Source organism: Choloepus didactylus, chromosome 4, assembly GCF_015220235.1.
Source record: "Choloepus didactylus isolate mChoDid1 chromosome 4, mChoDid1.pri, whole genome shotgun sequence".
Taxonomy (NCBI): Eukaryota; Metazoa; Chordata; class Mammalia; order Pilosa; family Megalonychidae; genus Choloepus; species Choloepus didactylus.
In genome coordinates, this window is record NC_051310.1 from 14,535,844 (window position 1) to 14,563,241 (window position 27,398).

General features: G+C 35.8%; 1 protein-coding gene across 10 annotated transcripts in view; it reads right to left on the reverse strand.

Moving 5' to 3' along the window:
- UNC79 (unc-79 homolog, NALCN channel complex subunit) overlaps window positions 1-27,398 on the reverse strand; it is a 348,180-nt gene that overhangs the window by 192,170 nt on the left and 128,612 nt on the right. For all 10 annotated transcript variants that reach the window (XM_037832001.1, XM_037832000.1, XM_037832003.1 and 7 more), the window contains exon 8: window positions 3,858-3,922. In XM_037832001.1, coding sequence (XP_037687929.1) covers window positions 3,858-3,922 — 65 coding nt within the window. The remainder of the gene's footprint in view (window positions 1-3,857; window positions 3,923-27,398) is intronic.

The following is a 27,398-nucleotide window of genomic DNA, read 5'->3' on the forward strand; positions in this document are numbered from 1 at the left end:
ACGTTATAGCTGATTATGCAATTAATATGCCCAGTGCACAGATTCTCCTGGAATTTCCCTATCTTTTCTTTATTGTTTTTACTGATTTGAAGAGAAAAAATCACCGTACCCTATAACCAAACCAGCCTGTTATTGAAAGTTAAAATCCTGAGGAGTTTCAATGATTAGAATTTTTAAATTTAAATAATTGTACCATAAAAAAGTTGTAAATTATATATTCCCTGATGCTAAAGGCCTAATATGAAATTTTTCCTTAAGTAAGTTTCACACTTCCTTAAATGCAATAAATAAATACTCTTTGGCGTGTTAGATCAGAGCTTAGCAAACTTTTTCTGTAAATGACCAGAAAGTAAATAATTTAGGTTTTGTGGGCCATACAATGTCTGTTGAAACTACTCAACTCTGCCACTGTAGCACAAAAGCAACCACAGACAATATGCAAACAAATGAACGTGGCTGTGTTCCAATAAAACTTTATTTACAAAAACAGGAAGCAGGATAGATTTGGCCCATGGGCCAATGCTGTGTCAGATAAGCATCTGGGCTCCAAAGTATTTTATTAAGTGGTCTTCAAACAGTACAAGTAAAACAAAAAGCAGAGTGTGAGATAATGAACTATTAAGTACTTTTTAAAAGCCTATTGCAACAAAAATAGATAATGCTTTTCTATTTGGCAGATCAGTCCGGTCTGAATGATCAAGCTCTCTATTATGGAGATATTAGGCTTTTTGTCAGGATTAATCTATTTCCCTGAGTCATCTGCACCCCATATAGACCTCCTCTTCAGTATACTTTACTCTCTGCTCTAATGAGTCAGTGACACCTCTGCAGGTAAAGAGTTTCTTCATTTCATTCAAAAGTAAAAACTCCTGGAATGCTAGAACTGTAGACAGTCATTAGAGACTAGTCAGTTGACCTCTGACCTGTTAACTGACTTAATTAACTTGACCCATAAAGTTTGTGGCTATTAGTTTCAGTTCTGTTCTGTTCCAAACACCTATATTGATGTATTCATATCTATCACATTCTTTAAAACAGATAATTTTCTGTTTATAAATACAATATATTCCCAATGTAGAGGCTTAGGAAAATGCTGAAAAGGAAAGAAGAAAATTTAAATAACTCATGGACCCTCCATCTAGATGCAATTACTGCTAATGAGTAGTATCACCAGTTGTTTCTGATGAGTACCATCACTTGTTTTTCACTATGAATGTGAATATACATAATAATTTTTAAACTGCATTGGCATCATACTATATAATTTCACAACTTTTCAGTTAACATGATTTTGTAAGCATCTGGATGTTGGATACCCTTGATCTACATGTCATGTGGTGATATCAGTAAGGGTTTGGGGAATGTCATATTGTAAAGAAAGAACAATACTGAGTCAGATGTGTTGTAGTAAAAAGACAACCCCAGCCCAGGAAGTATTAACAAGAGTGTTACCTACTGGAAAGTGTAGCGTGAAAACAGAAAATAGAAAAACTGAGGTTCAGAGAGTTGGGTGGTTTGGCCTATCCTGGAGGGCTGGCTATGGGAAAAAGCCTATGAGAAAAGTGAGGTCATCCAAGGGGCGTGGACTGGGCTGTTTGCCTAGAAAAAAAGGGAGAAAAACTAATTTATGATGATTTCTGTGAGTGGGAAGCCAGAAAGCACTACTAATCAGACATCAGAAGACTTCTGGGAATGCAGTCTGACATAAAATCTAGGAAAAAATTAACTGGAAAAATCAGACAGAAAGGACCTACCTTCTTTCAATGTCTGGATGAACCAAAAGAGGGGGCTGTACCCTTTGTACCTTCTTAGGCAGGAAGAAGAAAGGAAGGATACAAATTAAAGTATGAGGGAACCATGAAAGTTTCACCACTGTGTGGAATCAAACTGAACTTCATGAATATATATGAGCTTACATGTGTTCAGCACAAAATGTCCTCACAGTATAGAAAAGTACCTTTGAACCACAAATGTCTACTAAAATTCAGAAGACGAGTGTACATGGAGGAATGGAAGAGGCCCACACTCCCATTGGTGAGTCATCCTTACCTGTTGTTTCTCAAAATAAATACATTCAATTTGCCTTCATTAAAGGAGAGATTATACATAATATAAGGATGTCCTTTGCTAGTAACACACTGTCGAATATCATTTGTGGAATCTATATTTGTGAATTAGCCTACTTGCTAAAATTTACTGTAACTTCAAAATCAGTTATCATGGCACCTTTGCCATCATTTGTAGGCATGTGCAGAGTGACAAAAAAAAAAATCTGAGTTGCCCATTGCACCTGTTCCCAGCTAAGGTTGAACAAGGCCACTCTGACATCTTGTTTCAACTCTCATACTGTAAACAAGTGTTCTTTTCCTGGTATATTAAGTGACACATATTTTGCATTTGGGGGCTTTTTTTTTTTTTTTGGTGATTTTGGTGTTTAAAATCGCCCCAAAGTACAAGGCTGAATTGCTATCTAGTGTTCCTAAGTGCAAGAAGACAGTGACGAGTCCGATAGAGAAAATAAGTGGGTTACATAAGCTTCATTCAGGCATGAGTTACAGTGCTGTTGGCTGTGAGTTCAATGTTAATGAATCAACAATATAAATTAAATAAGGTGTCTATAAACAGAAACACACGTAAACAAGGTTATGTATCAATATGTTGATGAAAATGTTATGACCAGAGACTCACAGGAGCCTGACCCTGTATTTCCCCTGAAAGCAATGATTCAGTATTCACTAATTCAGTGTTGGTAGCAACTTCATAGAACATACCTACCACGAATAACGAGAATCAACTGTATATTTAGATGACATTGTTTTTATTGGTACTCCTCTGACACTGTTGGTATGTCACAAATGTTCCTGGTTCCTGGTTCCTTTCATATTTCTTATATCTCATTTTACCTTTTCCATTTTGTTTCTATAAAATGATACTATTATATTTCTATTATTTGGTAATCTGTACAGTCTACCTACCAATAGAACAAGAGAGGCAAAATCCCATGATATGCGGATCCAAAACGTAGCTGTGAACTCTAATAAATTAACCCAACTCCCACTCTTAAGGGTATAAAAATTATCCCTTGTAAATCCAAACTCTATCCAGACAAGTGTTTTTTATCCAATAAAAATATCATGAACAATTTTGTAAAAGGTTGTGATTATTTTTCTTAACTTTCAACTTCAAAGATTCAGGTTTAAAACAGGTCAGACCAATTTGATGTGGCAGAAAGAGAATGGAACTGAGAGCAGGGTACCAGGTTCTGCCTCCAGTTCTCACACTGACTGGCTATGTGGCCTAAGGAAAGCAACGTGATGTCTCTAAACCAGTTTCTTTACCTCTAATGTAACTTTCTATGCATTTGTGTCCAACCAACTCCTGGTCATTTCGAGTAAGCCATATCTGTAATCTGAGCTAAGACTTAACAATTTTATCTAGTTAGGTCCTACAAGTCTTGAGTTTGCATAGTGACATATTAGGCACTCCTACTTTGTAGCATACACATGAAAATAGAGGAAAAGCACCTTTCCCTGAGTTTATTAGTGCAGATAAATCCTGTTAAGGACTGTGAAAGTGTTTTACTAGGACTATTCAGGTAATTAGCTCAGTGATACACAGTACTTGGCTTATGGACCTATAACTAAAAACTGCAGACACCACTATTCATTGCTCTGTACTGATTCAATCTGCCATGGGAGAGTCAGATTAAACACATGGTGCTTGAGAATACTACAGAGCACAGGTCTCCGCTTTACACAGAAAATGGGATGCCATCTACTCCATTTCACATAGAAATTTGCTCCTTATCATTTGAACACTGACAGTACAATTTGGCACCAGGTCTAACAAAACAGTACCTTCACAGCTGGTTTGTTAATCGCATTGTGGCATTCGATGTGCTGGCAGTGGATGGGATTCCAAGCTGTAATGCAAAGCACAAGAGATGAATACTTTTTATTGAAATTATTCATACCCCAGTAAGAAAAAAACAACAGCAGGCACTTTACTAGCTTTATTTTCCCCTAAAGATAACCATCATCAGGAGGCTTCCATAATAATTACCTCACAATGATATACCATTAGTAATTTCTCAAAGGTCTTCACATCTACAGTTTCACTTGATCCTCCCAACATTTCTGTGGGGTAGGTACTAAAGGTTACTAATGTTATTTAACAGAAGACTAAATTGAAGTTAAAAAGGCTAAGTAGCTTGCGATGGTTACTTAATTAGTAATAAACAGAGACTAGAACCTATCAGCTCTTGTTCTTGGCACTCTGCTCTTTTCACTATATTATACCATGCTAAACATCCTGGACTTTGGCATTAGGAGGCATTTCAAAGTGATAATAACTGAAATGAATGGGAAAGCATCCTCCACCATTCCAATTCCTACCTTAGCCCCATCAAACACAGAGACCGGAAAGGTGAGTTTCTTGCTGGAATTAAATGCTTCTCTCACACTTCACCCACTGACTAAACCTCTGTTAGTTTGCTAATACCCAACTCCTTGATTCAGTATACACATAGAATGCAGGCAAGAACCAAGTGACCTGGAATGAATCAGAGCAACAATCGCAACTAGTAATCAGCATCATCCAAAAGATTCTGTAACCCAGAGCACTTAGCTAACAACATTCCACCATTTTTAAAAAACATAATAGGTTTATATGTTTGAAAGTAGGACAAATTTCTAAATTGCTATATTCTAAACTTATAGGACTATGGTTTGCCTAATATATAAAAGTTTGAAGATGAGAAGATATTCCTACTTAGTCAAATATTCAATATAATGCAAAATTATTTATTATTAATAACTCAGTCCAAATTTATGCTCCAAACTGAAATGCTTTCTAGCAGTATCCCAATTTCAAATCTTCTGTCTATTGTTAGACCAGGTATAAGATCAACCACCTGATTTGGGATTCAGGAAAATATGGTCAACAGTGCCATTAACCTTCCAAAATATACACTGGGTCTATTTATTTAAAAAGAAGGCAAAAGGTGCAGACCAGAGATCACTACTCTAATAACATAGTATCATATTGATTATATTATTTTTAGAAATAGAGGAAGAAGAAATATGTGAATAAATGAATGCATAAATGAAGAAATAATTTGAGACTAGGCATTCCATAACTATGAGACTTGTTTCCCATACGCAGAAAAGTTGAGATGAATACAGAGAGTGGAAATAAGTTTTCTTGTACAATTACATGGATTTAGAGAAAAAGACTACCTTTAACCAGGGCAAGGAATGCAAATACATGAGTCATGCCCCATTCCTCCAACCCCAAACACATGATAGACACCACTAATTCATTATAGCATTCTTTCTTGCTGAGTCCAGAAGTGGTCTCAGAACCTTTTTCAAAACTGAGCTCCAAGCATTCATGACTAATCAAACAGAGTTGGCAAACAATAAGAAATCTGCTAACCATCTCTGAATCAGTATATTATGGGGATGTTTGCAGATTGCTTTATAAAAATTAATAAGTTCTTGACACAGGCAGGAGTAAATTTCAAAATATAGAACAACTGCTATGGCACAGGCATCAAATAATCAGAATGTGCACCACCATAGCACTTAAACAGGTTTCTAGAGACATCTGCTTTGCAAGTCATTAATACTATAGGTAAAGATGGTAGGGATATCTAGCCACAGTAATACTGAAATTTTTCACTCCATTTATACAGAGTGTCACTGAGTTCAAAGAAGGTGGTAGGATATCCACTTAAGTTCATCAAAGCTACATTACATTTAAGCTTTCTAAAGGAGTGATTTTAACTTCTGCCGTATGTGAAAACCAACTATCAAGGTTTTTAAAATACTGATGTCTGAAACCCATCTTAGATCTACTGAATACAAATCTCTAGGAATAGAGTTTAGGTACTTGGGAAAAGCACTGCAATTGATTCTGATATAAGTACAGTATATATCACTTACTACATACCAAATATTATTATAGTCATCATAGATCTCCCCTAACTGAAAAAATAAAATAAAATAAACAACAAAAATATGGCAGACAGGAGTTCTGCTTCCATCTAGGATGGAGGAAGTGGTACTTCATAAACTGCACCATAAACAACTAGAAAACTGGAAAATATATACGAAACTTTTTTTTTTCAGAAATTGGACAACAGGTAATTCAGGGTGGTGATTCTGGAGGAAAGCAAAACAATGAAGTGACCCCTACATTTACCCTGGCTTCCTTTCTTTATTTGAACTTAGAAGGGAAAAGGCAAGTAGAATAGGGTGATTTTATTGAGCTGAGGGGACAGAAACTGGAGTTTGAAGAGGCAACATGGCTAGAATTTTCTGGATAAAATAACAAAGAAGAGAGTACCATGGAAAGAAAAAGCTCCAGAAATCTGAGTAAGAGTCCTTTGGAGTCTTTGGTTTTATACCAAGCTGAATATGTTTAAGATAAAACTCCATGAGGCTGAGTAAAGAACAACTTTGGTGGATGTGTAAGCTAAAACATTCCTAGATTTCACACAGGGATGTGAGGCATTTGAGTTTCAACCATCCAGAGTGGAAGTAATTCACTGAACACCCAGGAAATTCAAGAGAGACTCCAAAGGGTCATACCCTCATAATAGAACCAAACTAGCATGAGAGAAAAAGACTACTCTAGACTTTACTAACAAAGTCTAAGAGCAAGCTTAGAAAGTATCAAGCTGATCCACAAGTAATGTAACTGACAGCTAAAACAGATTTCAACACACTTTAAAGGAAGACGAAAACATCCAGACATTCAATAACATAATATTCACAAAGTCCACCATCCAGTTAAAAAAATTATTAAATATTTGAAAAAGGAGAAAAATGTTACCCATAGCCAGGAAAAATAGTAGTCAATAGAAACAAACTCAGAAATTACAGAGATAAGGTAACTAGCAAACATGGACTTTAAAATAGCTATTATAAATATGTTCAAAGGAAAACATGAGCATAATGAAATGAGAGATGGATGATATAACAAAAGAACCAAATGAAACTTCTGGAAATGAAAATTTCAATATCTGAAATGAAAAATCCACTGAATGGGCTTAATATCAAATTAGTCACTACAGAAGAAAAGATCAGTGAATTAAAGACAAAACATTAGTAACCATCCAAATGGAAGTACTAGAAGAAAACTAAAAAGAGCTTCAGTGAGCTGTGGGAAAAATATCAGGCAATATAAAATATGTGTGACTAAAAGTCCAGAAGGGGCAGAAGGGGGGAAATATTTGAAGAAGCAGTGGCCAATTTTTTTTAATTTGATGAAAACTATAAACCCACAGATCCAAGAAGCTCAATGAATCCTAGGCAGAACAAATGCCAAAAAAAAAAAAAAAAAAAAAAAAATCACACCCAAACTCATCATAACCAAATTAGTGAAAACCATTTATATTGGGAAAATCTTAAAAGCAACCAGGAAAAAAAAGACACATTACTTACAGGGGAACAAAGATAAGAATGATCGCTGATTTCTCGTCAGAAACAATGCAAGCCAGAAGACAATGGAACGACATCTTTAATAGGCTGAAAGAAAAAAACTGTCAACCTAGAATTCTATACCCAGTGAATATATCCTTCAAAAATGACAAATCCAAGATAAGAGAATTCATTGCCAGCTAAGCTCCACTACAAGAAATATTAAAGGAAGTTCTCCAAGCTGAAAGGAAATAATATCAGAAGGAAGCATAGACCTACACAAAGTAATAGAGTGCTAGACATGGTAAATATGGTGAATAACTACAAAAGACTTTTTATTCATTTTAATATTTTGTTAAAATGATTGTTTAAAATAAAATGATAGCAATGTATTGTGAAATTAATTCCATATATTCAAGCAAAATGTTTGGTAACAAGAACAAAAAGGATGGAGGGGAATGAAAGTACATAGAGTTCTTACATTATATGTAAACTTATAAATATTATTTGAAGATAGACTTTGATGTTAAAGGTGTATACTGTAAACCATAGAGCAAATGTTTTAAATGGGTATATCAAATAATTCAATACAAGAGATAAAATGGAATACTAAAAATACTCAATCCAAAAGTAGGCAAGATATTAAAAGAAAAGAAAGGATGGGACAAATAGAAAACAAGTGTCAAGATGATAGACCTAAGCCCAATCTTATCAATAATTATATTAAATGTAAATGGTTAAACAATGTTTTACATTGCAAATACTGATCATAAGGAAACTGGAATATCTACATGAATATTAGACAAAGTATGTCCAAAATGTAGAATATTAGCAGCAATAAGGAAAGATATTTCACAATGATGAAAGGGTCAATTCATCAAGAAGAATTCATCAATCATAAATATGTCTATACTTATAGACTTTCAAAGTACATGAAGCAAAAACTGACAGAACTGAAAAGAGCAATAGACAAGTCCATTATAATTAGAGTTTTAAATTTAGACAATCTTCTCTCAGTAATTGATAAAACAAGCAGACAGAAACTCAGTAAAAAGAGACTTGAACAACAGTCTCAAACAACTTGACCTAACTGATATTGATAGAACTGTTACTCAATCCCTGTGGAATACACATTCTTTTCAACTGCACATGCAACATTTACCAAAGATAGACAATATTCTGGACTATAAAACGAGTCTCAAAAATTTAGGAGAGCTAAATCATGAAGTATGTTCTCTGTTCACAACAGAATTAAACTAGAAATCAATACAAGAAGAAATCTAAAGAATCATCAAATATTCATTAATTGTAAAATACCTTCTAAACAATACATGCATTAAAAGAAAAAACCCACAAGGGAGAAATAGGAACCCTTGTACATTGTTGGTGGAAATGTAAAATGGTGCGGCCACTGTGGAAAACAGTTTGTGGTTTCTCAGAAAGTTAAGTATAGAATTATCATGTGACCCAGCAATCCCACTTCTAGATAAATACCCAAAAGAATTAAAAGCATAGACTTGAACAGATATTTACACACCAGTGTTCATAGCAGAACTATTCACAATTGCCAAAAGGTGGAAGCAAACCAAACATCCACCAATGAAAGAATGGATAAATAAAATATGTTATACACATCAAATGGGCTATTATTCAGCTGTAAAAAGAAATGAATTTCTGATACATGCTCCAACATGTATGAACCTGAAGGCTTCATGTTGAGTGAAATAAGCCAAACCACAAAAGGACAAATATTGTACAATCTCACATATATGAAATAATTAGACTATGCAAATTAATAGAGTCATAAATTAAACTGCAGGTTACAGGGGCAATGGTGGGAGTGGGGATGGAGAATTAATGCTCAATATTGGTAGCACAACATTGTGAATGTATTTAACACCACTGAATTTTATTTGTGAAAATGGCTAAAATGATTAACTTTAGTTTGTATATATGATACCAGAATAGAACTATAAAACCCGAAGAATGAACCCTAATGTAAACCATGATTTGAAGTTAATCCTGTAATTATGGTAATAATGTTTCATTGATTTTAATAAAGGTACCGCACTAATGCAAAATGTTATTAATAGGGAAAACTGGGGGGAGGGGTTATATGGGAATTCTGATCTTTCTGCATGAATTTTCTGTAAACCTACAACTGCTTTAATAAAAAAAATTAAGAGAATATACTAGAATGATTCGGTAATTGACTCACCGTGGTGAAATTCTGGGAATTTTTTCATCATGTTCATGTTTTGTAATGCAGTTACTTTAAAATTCAGAACATTTTTCTAAATAACATTTATATTACTAAGAATCATGTTTCCTATTAATTTTATGCAAATGACTTCAATTAATAAAAATCAAAAGATGCAAAAAATACACAAGGAACATTAGAAAGTATTTTGTACTGAAATACAATGAAAATACAACATTTCAAATTTGCAGGGTGCAATTAAAGCAAAGCTTACAGGAAAATTTATATGTTTGAATGCTTATATTAGAATATATAAAATGTCCAAAATAAATTATTTTGCTTCCACCTTAATAACATAAAAAAAGAACAAATTCAATTCAATCTTAATAGAAGAAAGAAAGTAACAAAGATGAAAGCAGAAGTCAATGAAATTATAAACAGAAAACCAATGGAGAAAATCATAAAACCAACAGCTGGTTCTTTGGAAAGTGCAATAAAATTGATAACCCTCTATCTAGCCTGATGAAGAAAACCACATAGAGAAGACATAAATAACCAATATCAGAATTGGAAGGTAGGACATCACAACAGATTCTACAGACATTCAAACAAAGTTGACAACTTTGGACGAAATGGACACATTCCTTGAAAGATATAAATCACAAAATCTGACTCAACAAAATGTAGACAATGTAAATAGCCCCATAACTATTAAATAAATTGAATTCATAATGTAAAATCTTCTCACAAAAAAAACCCAAGTCCAGTGAATTCAGATGAATTCTACATTTAAGTAATAAATAATACAAATCCTAAATAAATTCTTTCAGAAAACAAAAGAGGAAGAAACATTTCCCAACTTATTTTATAAGGATGGTATTACCCTGTAAATAAAACTAGATGGGGACATTATAGGAAAAGAAAAATAGATCTGTATACCTCATAAATATAGGAGCAAGAACACTTAACAAAAACTTAGCATATTGAATCTGACAATATAAACACAGCATGACAATGTGGAATTTATCCCAGGGATGCAAGGTTGGTTGAACATTGCAGAGTAAATCAAAGTAATTTATTACCATATTTGCAGAATAAAGAGGAGAAACTATACGATCATTTCAAAAGACGGAGAAAATGCATTTGACCAAAATTGACAACCATTCATGATAAAACTCTCAGCAAACTAAGAACATAAAGAAACTTCCTCAATCTGATAAAAGGTATCCAGGATGAGGTTACATAAGTGAATATCTTTGTTCTTAGGAAATACACATGGAAGTATTAAGTGTTCAAGGAGCATGAAGTACAATGCAACCTACTCTCAAATGTTTAGAAAATATTGTTTTTGCAACTGTCTGTAAGTTTTGAATTATTTCCAAGAAAAAGTTTTATAAAAGGCATCCAGGATAAACCTACAACTAGTATTGTATTTTACGGTGAAAGACTGAATACTTTCCCCCAAAGATCTGGAAAAAGACAAGCATGTCCACTCTAAGCATTTCTGTTCAACACTGATCTGGAGGTGTAGGCCAGTGCAATGAGAAAAAGAGAGAAAGGGAAAGAGAAAGAAGGACAGAGGAATTTAGGGAGGGAAGGAAGCAGGGAGGGAGGCAAGAAATAAAAAAAAGAAGAAAAGAAAAGGCATAGAAATTAGAAAGGAAGAATAAAAATTGTATCTATTTGCAGAAGGCATAATCATGTATACAGAAAATAATAAGAAACCTAACCCCCAAATCTACAAAAACTAATAAGTAAATGTAGCAAGGATGCAGGATATAAAGTCAATATACAAAAATCAATTCTGTTTCCATATAGTAACAATAAACAAGTAGAATATTAAATTTGTTTAAACCACTATTTACAATAGCATCCAAAAACATAAAATACTTAGGAATAACTTTAACAAAAAATCTGCAAGACCTGTACATTGAAAACTAACAAGCATTGTTGAAAGAAATTAAAGATATTAATACATTGACAGATATTCCATGTTAAGTGAATCAGAAGACTCAATATTGTTAAGATGTCAGTTCTCCCCAAATTCAACTACATATTCAATGTAATCCTAGTTAAAATCTAAGCAGATTGTTTTGTAGAAATTGACAAATTGCTACTAAAATTTATATGAAAATGCAAAGGCCCTCATATAGCCAAAACAATTTTGCAAAAAAGTTTTCTAATTTAGAAAACTTATACTACATGATTTCAAGACTTAACATAAAGCTACAATAGTCAAGATAGTATGGTACCTGTGCAAGGACAGCCAACTAAACAAAACACAGAGTTTAGAAACATATGTGGTCAATTACTTTTCAACAAAGGAGTCAAAGTAATTTAATGTGGAAAGGATATTTTTTTCAACAAGTAATATTGGAACAACTGTATATCCACATGGGAAAAAATAAACTTCAACTCCTTCCTCCTATTATATACAAAAATTAATTCCAAATGGATTAGAGATTTAATATAAAAGAGTAAACTAAAAATTTCTAGAAGAAAACAGAGGAATTTCTTCACAACCTTAGGAAAGACAAAAAAAAAAAGAAACATTTAAAAAAAAGGATAAACTGGAGCTTATTAAAATTTAAAACTTCTGTTCTTTGAAATACCTAAAAAGGAAAGCCCTGGACTGAGAGATAATATTCGCAATACATATACACCTGATAAAACTCTCATATTTTGAGCATATAACAATAATGCAGGAAAACTCCAACTCATACATTACTGGAAGGAGTATAAAATGGTACAACCACTTTTCAAGAACTGTTTGGACATTTCTTATAAAATTAAACATACTCTAACCATAAGATCCAGAATTTTTGCCTGTAGGTATTTATCAAGAAAAATAAATGCATATCTTCACAAAAAACAGTTTCATGAATATTCATAGTTTTATTCATAATATCAAAAAAATGTCCATCAAAAGGTGAATAGATAAAATAATTATGATATTGACATATAATGGGAAACAAGTCAACAATAAAAAGGCATAAACTACAGCTGTAACATGGTGTGCCAGTTTGGATCTGTTGTGTCCCCCAAAATACCATTATCTTTGATGTAATCTTGTGTGGGCAGACCTATCAGTGTTAATTAGATTGTAATTCTTTGAGTGTTTCCATGGAGATGTGCTCCACCCAACTCTGGGTGATGACTCTGATTGGATAATTTCCATGGAGGTGTTGGCCCGCCCATTCAGGGTGGGTCTAAATTAAATCACTGGAGCCATATAAATAAGCTGGCAAACAGAAGGAACTCAGTGCAGCTGTGGGTGACATTTTGAAGAGGAGCTACATCCAAGAGGGACACTTTGAAGAATGCACTGGAACTGAGAGATGAGCTTCGGATTACAGAGACATTTTGGAGAAGGCCTTTGAAAGCAGACTTTTGCTCCGGAGAAGCTACGAGAGGACAAATGCCCCAAGAGCAACAAAGAGTGACATTTTTGAGGAGCTGAAGTCTAGAGAGGAATGTCCTGGGAGAAAGCCATTTTGAAACCAGAACTTGGAGCAGACACTGGCCACTTGCCTTCCCAGCTAACAGAGATTTTCCAGATGCCATCAGCCAACCTCCAGTGAAGGTACCCAATTGTTGATGCATTACCTTGGACACTTCATGGCCTTAAGACTGTAACTGTGTAACCAAATAAACCCCCTTTTATAAAAGCCAATCCATTTCTGGTGTTTTGCATTCTGGCAGCATTAGCAAACTAGAACACATGGATATATCTCAAAAACATGCTTAGTGAAAGAAGTAGAGAAAAATGGCACAAACCATACGATTTCATTCATATGAAATTCCAGACAGGCAAAACTAATCTATAATAACAAAAGGCAGGTGAGTGGTTGCCTGGGGTGGAGATGTGGGTGGATTGACTGCACAGAGACCCAAGTGAAACTTATGTGGTGATAGAAATATTCCATATCTTGATTGTGATGTTGGTTCATTTTTGTATACATTTGTTAAATGTTATCAAACTGTTATCAAAATAAGTGCATTTTATTGCATGAAACTTATACCTCAATAAAATTAATTTAAAAATGAAAAAAAAGAAGGACCAGCCAAAAAAATACTTCAGGCAAAAGAAAGGAAACATACTAAACAATGAGAGAAAAGACATGTTTGAAAATGATCTACTCCGAGTCCAAAGATATTAGGAAAGTATGTGGCATCTGAAATATGATACAAGAACACATGGCCTCAATAAAAACAGAAGAAGAAAGACAAATAAATCCATGTTGAGATAGAAGTGAACAGAGGGGAATAAAAATGGATTTGGATAACATATACAATAGGTGTAAGAAAATAAAAAATAAAATAGAAAATTAGAAACTCTCAATCAAACCAATAAACAGCAGAGCTGATTTGGGGAGGGGTGGAGAATCAAGTAAGTTATAGGAGAAACCAAAATGAGAAGGTAAGAATATAGAAGAAAGGATGAATATACGGTAAAATCAATGTTATAATAGCTATAGAGTACAGAAAATGGAATTTGACCTAACAATTACAGACATTTCTGAGCAATATACCAAAACAATTGGAAGAAAAGCAATAATTTAAAACCTAATTAATGAGAAATTCTTGAAAAGGACTGAAGGACCTGAATATGAAGATTGAAAGGGCTCTTGACATTACAGGCAAAATCAATAAAGACACTCCTATCTAGAAGCACTTAAGAAGAGTTCTTATAAATAAACATATAACTATATAAATAAATATATAAACAGATAAATGTAACCAAGCATTGAGAAAACCAAAAAGGATTCCTATAAAAGCTAGTCTAAGACTACTCTTTTATAACTCTAAATGCCAGAAAATAATTAGTATTTACATATTTTTCAGAGTGAAGCAAAGGTTCTCTTTCATGAGTGAAGCAATAGAAAGACATCCTTAAATATGCCAGAGCTTAAAAAAAAAAACAAAAAACCTACCTTCTGTTGAAAATATTACAGAAAAAAAAAGGGTTCCATTTCTAGAAATTACAGCCAAGGTAATCCAGGCCAAGTCTCCTTCTGAGAACAACTAGAAAAACTGGACATGATTAAAAGACAAAAAAAAAAAAAAAAACCAGAGTGATTTATGGGAGAATTTGGGGTCATGATCCAAAATGAAGGAAACTTCAGGAGGTGAACCTGACCACACTTTCCTTTTGCCCGTTTTGCTATTGGCTAATTCCACAAAATGAGCAGAGATTTCAACAGAGTCTTGGACTAAAGGGGAAAAAAAATTGGAATTCTTGGACCACCAAGAAGTAGAAGACATGAAAATTTCTCTAGATTATGTGTTGACTCTCAAAAGGTAACATCCTAGGAGTAAAGGTGAACCAAAAATAGACCAACCCTCAGGCAACTAAAGACCAACTTTGAATCATCCCAAGAATGGACTTTAGGCCCTACTTTTGTTTGTTTGAGCTGCATTAAGGTGATATGGACTGCTAATATGCATAACCTCCTGCCAGAAGCAAAAGTAAATCCTCTATAGATTTTCATATCTAATGTCTTGCACACACACACACACACACACACACAAAACCGTACAAGAAGACAAAAAGAAAGCAGGGTGAGGGAAGGAGAACTGAAAGAGATGGGGAGAGAAAAGGGGAGGAAGGAAGGAAGGAAGGGAAGGAGGGAGAGAGGAAGGGAGGGAGGGAACGCCAATAGAATCAGAACCTCAGAGGATCCAGATAAATGAGTTCTCAGACACAGACATTAAAATAATGATGCTTAATGTGTTCTATAAAATAAAAAACAAGTTAGACTATTATTAAAGAACTGAATATTATTTTTAAAAACAACCAAATGGAAATTCTAGAACTTAAAAATATTAATAACCAAAATTAAGGATAAAATGGACACCTAAAGAAGTAGTGAAAAAGGTAAGAAAAAAGCTTAAGCATGAAGCACAGAAAGACAAAATGGTTGGGGGTGAGTAAGGGGGTTCAGAAAAATAAGCCTAGGAGACGTGGGAGAAAGGTCTAAAATATCTGTGATTGGAGTTCCAGAAAGAAAGATGAGAATGTGGCAGGAGCAATTTTTAAGAGATAAGGGGACTTCCAGTTATACCATAATGGGAGAGCAGCTATTGGACTTATCTTTCCACTGGGCAAAAAGTATGAAGCAACTGTTTTCAGATATTGGACACAGATTAGCATAGGGATGCAATCTGTAAAACAAGTGAAGTATACCAGTTAAGTTCTACATTCACCCAGCTTTCTATCTAGGGACATTTAACAAACAGTAGCCAAGGGTAGAGGAGCCCAATAAGAAATCAGCATTTTTAGTGAATAGAGTAATAGAAATCAGAGTGAAAGTTTGCTATGGAAGCTGGAATTTGTGAGTAAAGACGCAAAAGAATAAGGGAGAGAGGAGGTGGGGCAAGATGGCAGCATAGGAAGGTGTGGAATTTAGTTAGTCCCCTAGAGCAACTAGTAAATAGCCAGGAAAAACTAAAAAATAGTCTGGAACAACTGATGGGTGGGGGGACATCCATGGCTGAACACATATCATACACCAGTCTGGAATGGGTGGAACGGCTGAGATTACACCATAAAAATGTAAGTAAAGCTCCCCAAACTGCAGAGCTGGCGCCCCTCCCCCACTGGCACAGTAGGCTAATTTGGAAAACTTCACTGTGGGAAAAAGAAGTCCCTGCTGGAGCAAGGGAATGTAGCTCAACCAAGCTCCAATTATGGTTGTTGTTTTGTTGTGTTTTTTTTAAATTTTATTGAGATTGTTCACATATCATACAATCATCCCAAGATCCAAAGTACACAATCAATTGCCCATGATATCATCATACAGCTGTGTATCCATCACTACAATTACTTTTTTTCAATTTTTAGAACATTTTCATTACTCCAGAAAAGAAATAAAGACAAAAAAGAAAACTCGAATCCTCCCATATCCCTAACCACCCCCCAATCCATTATTGACTCATAGTATTGGTATAGTACATTTGTTACTGTTGATGAAAGAATGTTAAAATACTACTAACTGTAGTACATAGTTTGCAATAGGTATGTTTTTCCCCTATATGCCCCTCTATTATTAACTTCTAGTTATAGTGTCATACATTTGTTTTACTTCATGAAAGAGATTTCTAATACTTGTACAGTTAATCACAGACATTGTTCACAAGATTCACTGTTTTATGCATTCCTATATTTTAACCTCCAACTTTCCTTCCGGTGAGATATGTGGCTCTAAGCTTCCCCTTTCCACCACACATGCACATCATTCACCACTGTTAGTTATTCTCACAGTAATGTGCCACCGCCACCTCTGTCCATTTCCAAACACTTATGTTCAACCTAATTAAACATTCTGCTCATAATAAGCAACCGCTCTCCATTCTTTAGCCTTGTTCTATATCCTGGTAACTTATATTTCATGTCTATGAATGTACATGTTATAATTAGTTCATATCAGTGAGACCATACAATATTTGTCCTTATGTGTCTGACCCATTTCACCCAACATAGTGCCCTCAAGGTTTCTTCATCAACCTGTTTGTTTAAAAAAGATGGTTTTGTTCACCCACCACACACTCCAATTGATAATCCCCTGCACAATCATGTATTTATGCATTCACCACCATCATCACTATCTATATAAGGACACTTCCATTTCTTTCACAAAGAAGGAGGAAGAGTCAAAGGAGGGAGAGAGACAAAAGAAAAAGAAAAACAAAGAAAAGAACAAAAAATGACAGCTAAAAAGCAACAAAAGGAAAGACAGAATTAAAGTACAATAAAAAAGTCAGATAACATCACCAATGCCAAGAGTCCCATAACCCACGTGCCCCCGTTACAGGCACCCAGCCTTGGCACACTGCCTCTGCCACATCAAAGGATGAATATCATATTTCTGCTGAATACAGTTTCTAGTTTGCATTGATTGCATTTTTCCCCAATACCACCTCATTTTCAACACCTTGCAAGGTTGACATTCATCTGTTCTCCCTCATGTAAAAACATATTTGTACATTTTATGACAATTGTTGGGCACTCTAGGTTTCCCTGGGTCACACAGTCCCAGTCTCTATCTTTTCTCTTTCCCTCTGGTGTCCCACATGCTCCCAACCCTCCTCTTTCAACCACACCCACAGTCATCTTTGATCAATGTACTTACATTGTTGTGCTACCATCACCCAAAATTGTGTTCCAAGCCTCTCACTCCTGTCTTTTCCTTTCTGTCTGTAGTCCTCCCTTAAGTATTTCCTGTAGAGCAGGTATCTTGTTCACAAACTCTCTCATTGTCTGTCAGAGAATATTTTAAATTCTGCCTCATATTTGAAGGACAGTTTTACTGGATATAGGATTCTTGGTTGGTGGTTTTTTTCTTTCAGTATCTTAAATATATCACCCCACTTCTTTCTTGCCTCTATGGTTTCTACTGTGAAATCTGCACATAGTCTTATTGAACTTCCTTTGTATTTGATGGATCGCTTTTCTCTTGCTGCTTTCACAATTCTCTCTTGTCTTTGACATTTGATAATCTGATTTGTAAGTGTCTTGGAGTCCATCTACTCAGATCTACTCTCTTTGCAATATGTTGTGCATCTTGGATCTAGAATTTTATGTCTTTCATAAGAGATGGGATATTTTCAGTGATTATTTCCTCTATTATTGCTTCTGCCCCTTTTCCCTTCTTTTCTCCTTCTGGGACACCCATGACACATACATTCATGCACTTCATGTTGTCATTCAGTTCCCTGAGACGTTGCTCATGTTTTCATTCTTTTCCCTATCTGTTCTTTTGTGTGTAGGATTTCAGGTGTCTTCTTCTCCAGTTCCTGAGTGTTTTCTTCTGCCTCTTGAGATCTGTTGTATGTCTCCATTGTGCTTTTCATCTCTTGTGTTGTACCTTTCACTTCCATAGATTCTGCAAGTAGTTTTTTTCAAACTTTCTATTTCTACCTTATGTTGACCCAGTGTTTTTTTTTATAGCCTTCATCTCTTTTGCCATATCTTTCCTGAACTCATTGATTTGGTTTCTTATTTGATTTAGCATATTTCTTTGAAAATCTTTGATTGTTTCATTAAAGTGAAACAATATCTCAACTGTATCTGCATTGAGGTGTAAATCTGTTCCTTTGACTGGGTCATATCTTTGTTTTTCCTATTGTAATTTGTAGTTTTCTGTTGTCTAGGCATCTGGTTTCCTTGGGTACCCCAATCAGATTTTCCTGGACCAGAATGGGCTCAGGTCTCAGAATGGGGCAATACTCAGGGTGTATCTTAGAAGAATGACAGGCTTTCCTGTGAGGCTTCTAGCCACTGTGCTTTTTCTAACCTGCCCAGCAGGTGGTACCTGTCAGACTGTGGCTCTGGACTGGTGTAAGGAGGTGTAGCCCCTTTTCTTTCTGTTTTGGTTGCTTTCCCCCAGGGTCTGGGGTCTGATTTCTGGAGAGAAGGCCAGCCTTAGAGCTGGGCCCTACCCCCTTCCTCTTAGGGAAGATACACCCCCTAGGGAGTTATCTTCTGCATTTAAATTGGTGCTTCTGTTATCTCTAACCATCAGGTCAGAGTGCTGCGAACTGAAAATGGCTGAGGCTCTCTCCACTAAACCACTCAGGTTGATTCGCCCATCGGTCAGAGAGAGCCCTTGGTCTTTCTGGCTTTTAAGGTCAGTCATCTCTAAAAGACTCTGCTTGTTAGGGGTTTTGTCTATGTTTCTAGCTTGTATTCAGCAGTCCACATTTGTTAATTAAAACCCTAGTTGGAGCTTAGCTGAGCATATTCACTGGCTCCGAGAATCCTGGTTTCTCCTACAGTGAGGACTCGTAGCTCATCCTGCCATGGGGGAAGGGGGCTTCCAGTGAGGTTCCGCAGTTTTTACTTACAGATTTTATGCTGCAATCTTAGCAATTCTACCAATCCAGGTTGGTGTATGACATGTGGACAGTCACGGCTGTCCCCCAGTAGTTGTTCCAGATTATTTACTAGTTGTTATTGGTTGTTTATTAGTTGTTCCAGGGGACTAACTAAATTCCATTCCTCTCTATGCCACCATCTTCACTCTCCCCCCCTCCCAATTGTGGTTTTAACAAATATAGACTACTGAATACATGCTATGAGCACAGATAAACTTGGAGCAAGCAGGAAAGGAAACCAGAGCTTTCTCCTGGCAGAGAGGAGATGGGGCTGATGGAAATAAAATACATAAATGAATAAAGACAGAGGCTTTTGGAGTCTGCTGAGCTCAGAAAACTGGAAAAGGACTGTGTTCCAAGAAAATTGGCACACAGAACTGGGTACCAACTTCAGTTTTTGCCTGGTGAACTGGAGGGCTGGGGACTGGCTCTAAAAAGGGGACTTCTTTTTCCTTTTTCTTTTCTCTCATATTATGTAGCTTATTAGAGAAAGCCTCAGGCATTTTCAGTTGTCAGCACTGACCCAGGCAAGGGTGGAGTTAAGATAGTCAGAGAGTCAAAGAAAAATCCAAGTGTCAAATATAATTCCCTAAAGGGCTTATCTTCCCTAAGAAAAGGGGGGATGCCCAGCTCAAGTGGCAGCCCTCCCTCAGAGAACTGAGACCCAGCAAATTGTCAGACTTTCCTGTGAGGCCTTTAGACTCTGTGCTTTTCCTATCCTGCCCAACAGATGGTGCTTGTCAGTCTACAGCTCCTTACCAGCATAAAGAGGTGTGGTGCCTTTAATTCTTAGTGGACCCTGTCCCAGCCACAGACTGCAAGTATCAGAAGCCAAGCTTAAGCTGTTACTGTTTCCCGCCAATTGGATGGTATAGAGAAAAAATACAATCAATGCAAACTAGAGTCTACAGTTAATGGTAACACTATAAGATGCTTCCACTAATTGTAACAAAGGCAATACACCAAAGCTAAATGTCTATAAGAGGGGGAGACAAAGGAGTGAGATGGGATTCTTGATGGTAGTGTTGTTCTCTGACATTTTTATTGTATTTTTTTTTATTTTTTTCTATCTTTTGTATTTTTATTCCTCATTTTCTTTTCTCCTTTTCCTCTTTCTTTGAGGAAGAAATGGACATGTCCTCATACAGATTGTGGTGGTGAATGTGTAATTATGTGAGGGATGTACCTATTCACTGTTGGTAATGAAGCAGAATGGTACAGCCCATGGGGGGGGGTAGTGTGGTGGTTCCACAGGAAGTTAACTATGGGGTTGCCCTATGGTCCTGCAACCCCAATTATTGGGTATATACTTGAAAGAATTGAGAGCAAGGACATGAGTGGACATTGCACATTGGTGTTTATGGCAGAATTCACAATTTGTAATGGATAGCGTTGGCCTAAGGGTATATCAACTGATAAACGGAATGGTGAACTGTGGTGTATACATACAATGGAATACTGAGTGGCGGCAAGAAGAAATGAAGTTGTGAACTATGCAACTATGTGAACGGACCTTGAGGACAGAATAAAATAAGCCAGAATTGAAAAGACAAACATTATAATGCCTCACTAATAGGGACTAACTATAATGCATAAACTCTGAGAATTGAATCTGAGCACATAGATTAACAGGGGAAGGCTTATGGTTAAGATTGTAAGCTCTTCCAGCAGTCACATCTATTCATGAGTTGTAACAGTTATCTCTAAATTCCAAGATGCTGAGCTGTTTGTATATAACCTGTTTAGTCTCTGGAACTTCAGATATCTGCGTGACACCTGAGACTCAGAGCCAGAGCTTGGCAGCTATGAATGTCAGCATTACCCCATACAGCAAATGTCAAAGAAGCTGAAAAAGAGATCAAACTTCAATTAGAGATATGAACAAAACGGACTTCATTAGAACTAAGGTAAACCAGACTAAAGGGAAAAGGATGATATTGCCTGTGTTTTTAAAACCTCAGCTTCTGTGTGAGACCAAATGAAGAGATGTTTATTTGGTGCAAAATCTATATTTTCTGTAGCATGCTATATAAGTTAACTTGAATGACCAGTTTATTCAAACACCATGATTACATGGAACTTTGAATAGGGGGTGAGATCTGGTTGGATTGTACAGGTTAGTGTGAAACCCTGAAACATCCCAAAATAATTTGGGCAGAGAATAAAATGTATTTGCAAAGCCCCCTTGAGGACTTGGAGGAAAATGTGGAAACACTAAACTTCCCCACCTGGGGAATTCCTGACATTCTTGCAAGCACTGGGGACTACCATTATAGTAGGCCATGTCCTCAATCTTGTGTCTTGCTGTTATGAAGCTTATTACTGCAAAGGAGAGGCTAACCCTACTTATAATTGTGCCTAAGGGTCACCCCCAGAGAACCTCTTATGTTGCTCAGATGTGGCCTGTCTCTCTCTAAACTCACTCAGCAGGTAAGCTCAATGCCCTCCCCACTATGTGGAACTTGTCTCCCAGGGATGAGCCTGGACCTGGCATCACAGGATTGAGAAAGCCTTCCTAAAAGTAAATAAAGGGAGTAAGAGAAAATAAACAAAATAAAGTTTCAGTTGCTGAGAGATTTCAAATGCAGTTGAGAGGTCATTCTGGAGGTTATTCTTATGCATTATATAGACATCCCTTTTTAGCTTTTAGGGTATTAGAATATGTAGAAGGAAATACCTGAAACTGTTGAACTGCAATCCAGTATCCTTGATTCTTGAAGATGATCGTATAACTACATAGCTTATACAGTGTGACTGTGTGATTGTGAAAACCTTGTGGCTCACATTCCCTTTATCCAGTGTATGGACAGACGAGTAGAAAAAAGGGGGACAAAAAGTAAATGAATAATAGGGGTGGAAGGAGTATGAGATGTTTTGGGTGTTCTTTTTTACTTTTACTTTTATTTTTATTCTTATTTTCATTTTTATTTTTTGGAGCAATGAAAATATTGAAAAAATGGATTATGGTGATGAATGCACAATTATATGATGATACTGTGAACAACTGTACACTTTGGATCATTGTATGGTGTGTGAATATATCTCAATAAAATTGCATTTTACAAAAAGAAAAAAGAATGCAGAGAAGGGAGCTGCAAAGAAGGCCCACAGATCTGTGCAAGGGTGTCCCTTGGGCCCTATCTACAACCTAACCTGCATGTACTCACAGCAAAACTGCAAGGCTTCACAGATAACACATGCTTAATGGTTGAAAACTGAATAGAGATTTTAGAGGTCATGCAGTGCTAGAGATACATTGTATTTCCAATGTTGCAAAAGTGAGGAACTTCAATGTACACACAAGGAATTCACTCAAGACCACCTTCAGAATAAAGACTATCCTCTAGGCCTCAGAGAATGAGTTAGGAAGTGTTCCTTGTGTGAGTTTTGGTACTTTATGTCTTTCATTGAATTGTATCATTTTACCTAAATTATCAAATTTGGAGCATAGAGTTGTTCATAGTATTCCTCCTTTATCCTTTTAAAGTCCATGGGATCAGAGGTGATGATCCCTATTTGATTTCTGAAATTAGTATTGTATGTCTTCTTAGTTAACCTGGCTAGAGGTTTATCAGATTTTCAAAGAAGCACTTTTAGGTTTCTTTGATTTTCTCTATTGTTTTCCTATTGAAAATTTTATCTTTAATTTTTGCTATTTTTCTTTGCTTGCCTAGGATTTAAATTTCTCTTACTTCTTTATTTTCCTAAGATAGCAGCTTAGATTACAGATTTTAGATACTTCTTTTCTAACATATTTCTAATATATATCTTTGATGCTATAAATTTCCTCTAAACACTGCTTTCATAAAATCTACAAATTTTTGGAGACAATCCTCTAGGAACTATGGTTATTGTGCCAGTTTGAATATATTGTGTTCCCCAAACGCCATTATCTTTGATGTAATCTTGTGTGGGCAGATGTTACCAGTGTTGATGAAACTGTAATTCTTTGAGTGTTTCTTTGGAATGTGCCCCACCCAGCTGTGGGTGATGACTGATTGGATAATTTCCATGGAGGTGTTGCTCCGCCCATTCGGGGAGGGTCTAAGTTGATCAGTGGAGCCATATAAATGAGCTGACGTAACAGAAGGAACTCAGTGCAGCTGTGAGTGATGTTTTGAAGAGGAGCCACAGCCAAGAGAGACACTTGAAGAAAGCAAAGGAGCTGCAGATTAGAGACATTTTGAAGACGGCCATTGAAAGCAGACTCTTGCTCTGGAGAAGCTAAGAGAGGACAAATACCCAAGTGCAACTGAGAGTGAAATTTCTGAGGAACTGCAGCCTAGAGAGGAATGTCCTGGGAGAAAGCCATTTTGAAACCAGAACTTTGGAGCAGACGCCAGCCACGTGCCTTCCCAGCTAACAGAGGTTTTCCGGACACCATTGGCCATCCTCCAGTGAAGGTACTTGAGTGCTGATGTGTTACCTTGGACACTTTATGACCTTAAGACTGTAACTATGTAACCAAATAAACCCCCTTATGTAAAAGTCAATTCATCCCTGGTGTTTTGCATTCCGGCAGCATTAGCAAACTAGAACAGTTATGCTCTAGGACTAATGGTAACACTGAAATACACCTGGTTTAACAAACCTTAAAGCTAAACATTGATAGGAGAAAGTGACCCACTGGTAGTTTCACTCCAGACATTACAAAACTTAATACCTTTTTAGAGGAAGCAAGTCTCTACAACATATTATCTATAAATCCCAGCATAAAATAAGAAAATTTCAAGACATGTAAAAGGGCAAGAAAATGTGATGATAATCAAGAAAAAAAAAAGTCAAAAGAAGCAAACAGCTGACCCGGACTCATTTGGAATCAAGAGCAAGGATTTTTAAATATTAAAATTGTTCAAGAATTTAGATTAAGGGGTGGTTAAGATGGGAATTTCAACAGAGAAATGAAAATTCTAAAATGGAACAAAAGATATTCTAGAACTAATAAAGAAAATATGTGAAATTAAGAACACATTTAAAAATATATTGGATTACATCAGATTTATATTTCAATATATGTATTACATATATTGAAATATAAATCTAACTAAAGAACAGAAAATATTTTTTTCAAAAGTTATGAAGTATTTGAGACCTTTAGCACAACAAATATTTTAAAAAGTCTCACAAGGAGAGGAGAAAAAGGAAGCGGCAGAAGAAATAATATAAAGACATAATACCCAAAATTTTTTCAAAATGATGAAAATAAAACCACATATTCAAGAATCTCAGCAAACCCCAAGCAGAATAAACACAAAATAACAAGCATATCATAGTGAAACTACTTACAAAAATAAATAAAAGGGAGCAGAGAAAAAAATTATATTCAGAAATACAACAATAAGAATGATGTCTAATTTCCTATCAGAAACAATGGAAGGCTGAACACAATGAATTGGCATCTTTAAAGTGTTAAAAGAGAAAAAACATCATTCCTTTTTATGGCTGAATATTGCTCCATTCATACAATGAATACACTACAATACAATACAATACATTTTATTTTTCCATTCATCTGTTGAGGAACACTTAAGTTGCTACCATTTGGGGCGATTGTGAATAATGCCATTATGAACATTAGTGTGCAAATACCTGTTTGAGTCACTGCTTTCAAATCTTTGGGTTTATACCTAGAAGTGAGATTGCCAGGTCATAATGTAATTCTATACCTAACTTCCCAAGGAACTGCCAAACTGTGTACCATTTTCCACTGCTACCAGCAATGAAGAGTGCTCCTATTTCTCCACATCCTCTCCCACACTTATTTTCCATTTTTTAAATAGCAGTCATTCTAATGGGTGTGAAATGGTATCTCATTGTGATTTTGATCTGCATTTCCCTAATAGCTAATGATGTTGAGCATCTTTTCATACGCATTCTAGCCAATTGTATATCTTCTTTGGAGACATGTCTATTCATGTCTTTTGCCCATCTTTTAATTGGGTTGTTTGTCTTTTTGTTGTTAAGTTGAAGGATTTCTTTACATATTCTGGATATTAAAAAATTATCGGATATGTGGTTCCCAAATGTTTTCTCCCAATGAGTAGATTGTCATTTTATTTTCATGATAAGGTCCTTTTATATGCAAAAGTTTTTTTTGTTTTAATTTTTTTTTATTGAGATTGTTCAGATACCATACAACTATCCAAAGTTCGAAAGTGTACAATCAATTAATTGCCCATGGCACCACCATACAGCTGTGCATCCATCAAAAGATATTTTTTTTTCAATTTTTAGAACACTTTCACTACTCCAGAAAAGAAACAAAGACAAAAAAAAGGAAACTCACATCCTCCCATACCCCTAACCATGCCCCCCCCCCACTCCATTATTGATTCATAGTTTTGGTATAGTACATTTGTTACTGTTGATGAAAGAATGTTAAAATACTACTAACTGTAGTATATAGTTTGCAATATGTATATTTTTTCCCTGTATGCCTCTCTATTATTAACCTCTAGTTATAGTGACATACATTTGTTCTAGTTCGTGAGACAGATTTCTAATATTTGTTTAGTTAATCACGGACACTGTCCACCACAAGATTCACTGTTTTACACATTCCCATCTTTTAACCTCCAACTTTCCTTCTGGTGACATGCATGACTCTGAGCTTACCCTTTCCACCACCTTCATACACCTTTCAGCACTGTTAGTTATTCTCATTACATGCTACCATCACCCCTGTCCATTTCCAAGTATTTCAGTTCACCCTAGTTGAACATTCTGCTCATAATAAGCAACCGTTCCACATTCTTTAGCCTCATTCTATATCCTGGTAACTTATAGTTCATGTCTATGAGTTTACATGTTATAATTAATTCATATCAGTGAGACCCTGCAATATTTGCCTTTATGTGTCTGTCTTATTTCACTCAATATAGTGCCCTCAAGTTTTCTTCATCAACCCATTTCTTTTAAGATGGTTTGTTCAAATACTATAATTCCATCCTAAGTAATCAATCATTGGTTCCCCATATAGTCACGTATTATGTATTGGGCACTCTCTATATAAGTACATTTCTTCCACAAAGATGGTGGAAGAGTCAGAGAAGGCAGAGAGGCAAAAGAAAAAGGCAAGAGAAAGAGAGAAAAACAAACAAACAAACAAACAAACAAAACTTGATAGCTATAAGGTGACAAAAGCAAAGATAGCATTAACCTAAAGTAGAATAAAGAGTCAGACAATATCACCAATGCCTGGAGTCCCATACCCTTCCCCTATTCCCCACCCCCTCATATGCATTTAGCTTTGATATATTGCTTTTGTTACATTAAAGGAAGCATAATACAATGTTTCTGTTAATTCTGGCCTCTAGTTTGCATTGATTGTATTCCCCCCCAATCCCACCCTATTTTTAACACATTGCAATGTTGACATTCATTTGTTCTACCTCATGTAAAAACATATTTGTACCTTTTATTACAATCGTTGAGCATCCTAGGTTTCCCTGAGTTACACAGTCCCAGTCTTTATCACTTGTCTTTTGTTCTGGTGTCCCACGTGATCCCAGCCTTCCTCTTTCAACCTATTCACAGTCATCCTTTGTTCAGTGTACTTACATTGCTGTGCTACTATCTCCCAAAATTGTTTTCCAAACCTCTCACTCCTGTCTTTTCCTTTCTGTCTGCAGTGCTTCCTTTTGTGTTTCCTGTAGAACAGGTTTCCTGTTCACAAATTCGGTCATTATGTGTTTGTCAGAGAATATTTTAAGCTTTCTCTCATATCTGAAGGATAGTTTTGCCGGATATAGGATTCTTGGTTGGTGGTTTTTCTCTTTCAGTGTCTTAAATATATCACCCCACTTCCTTCTTGCCTCCACGGTTTCTATTGAGAAATCCACACATAGTCTTATCAAGCTTCCTTTGTATGTGACGGATCTTTTCTCTCTTAATGCTTT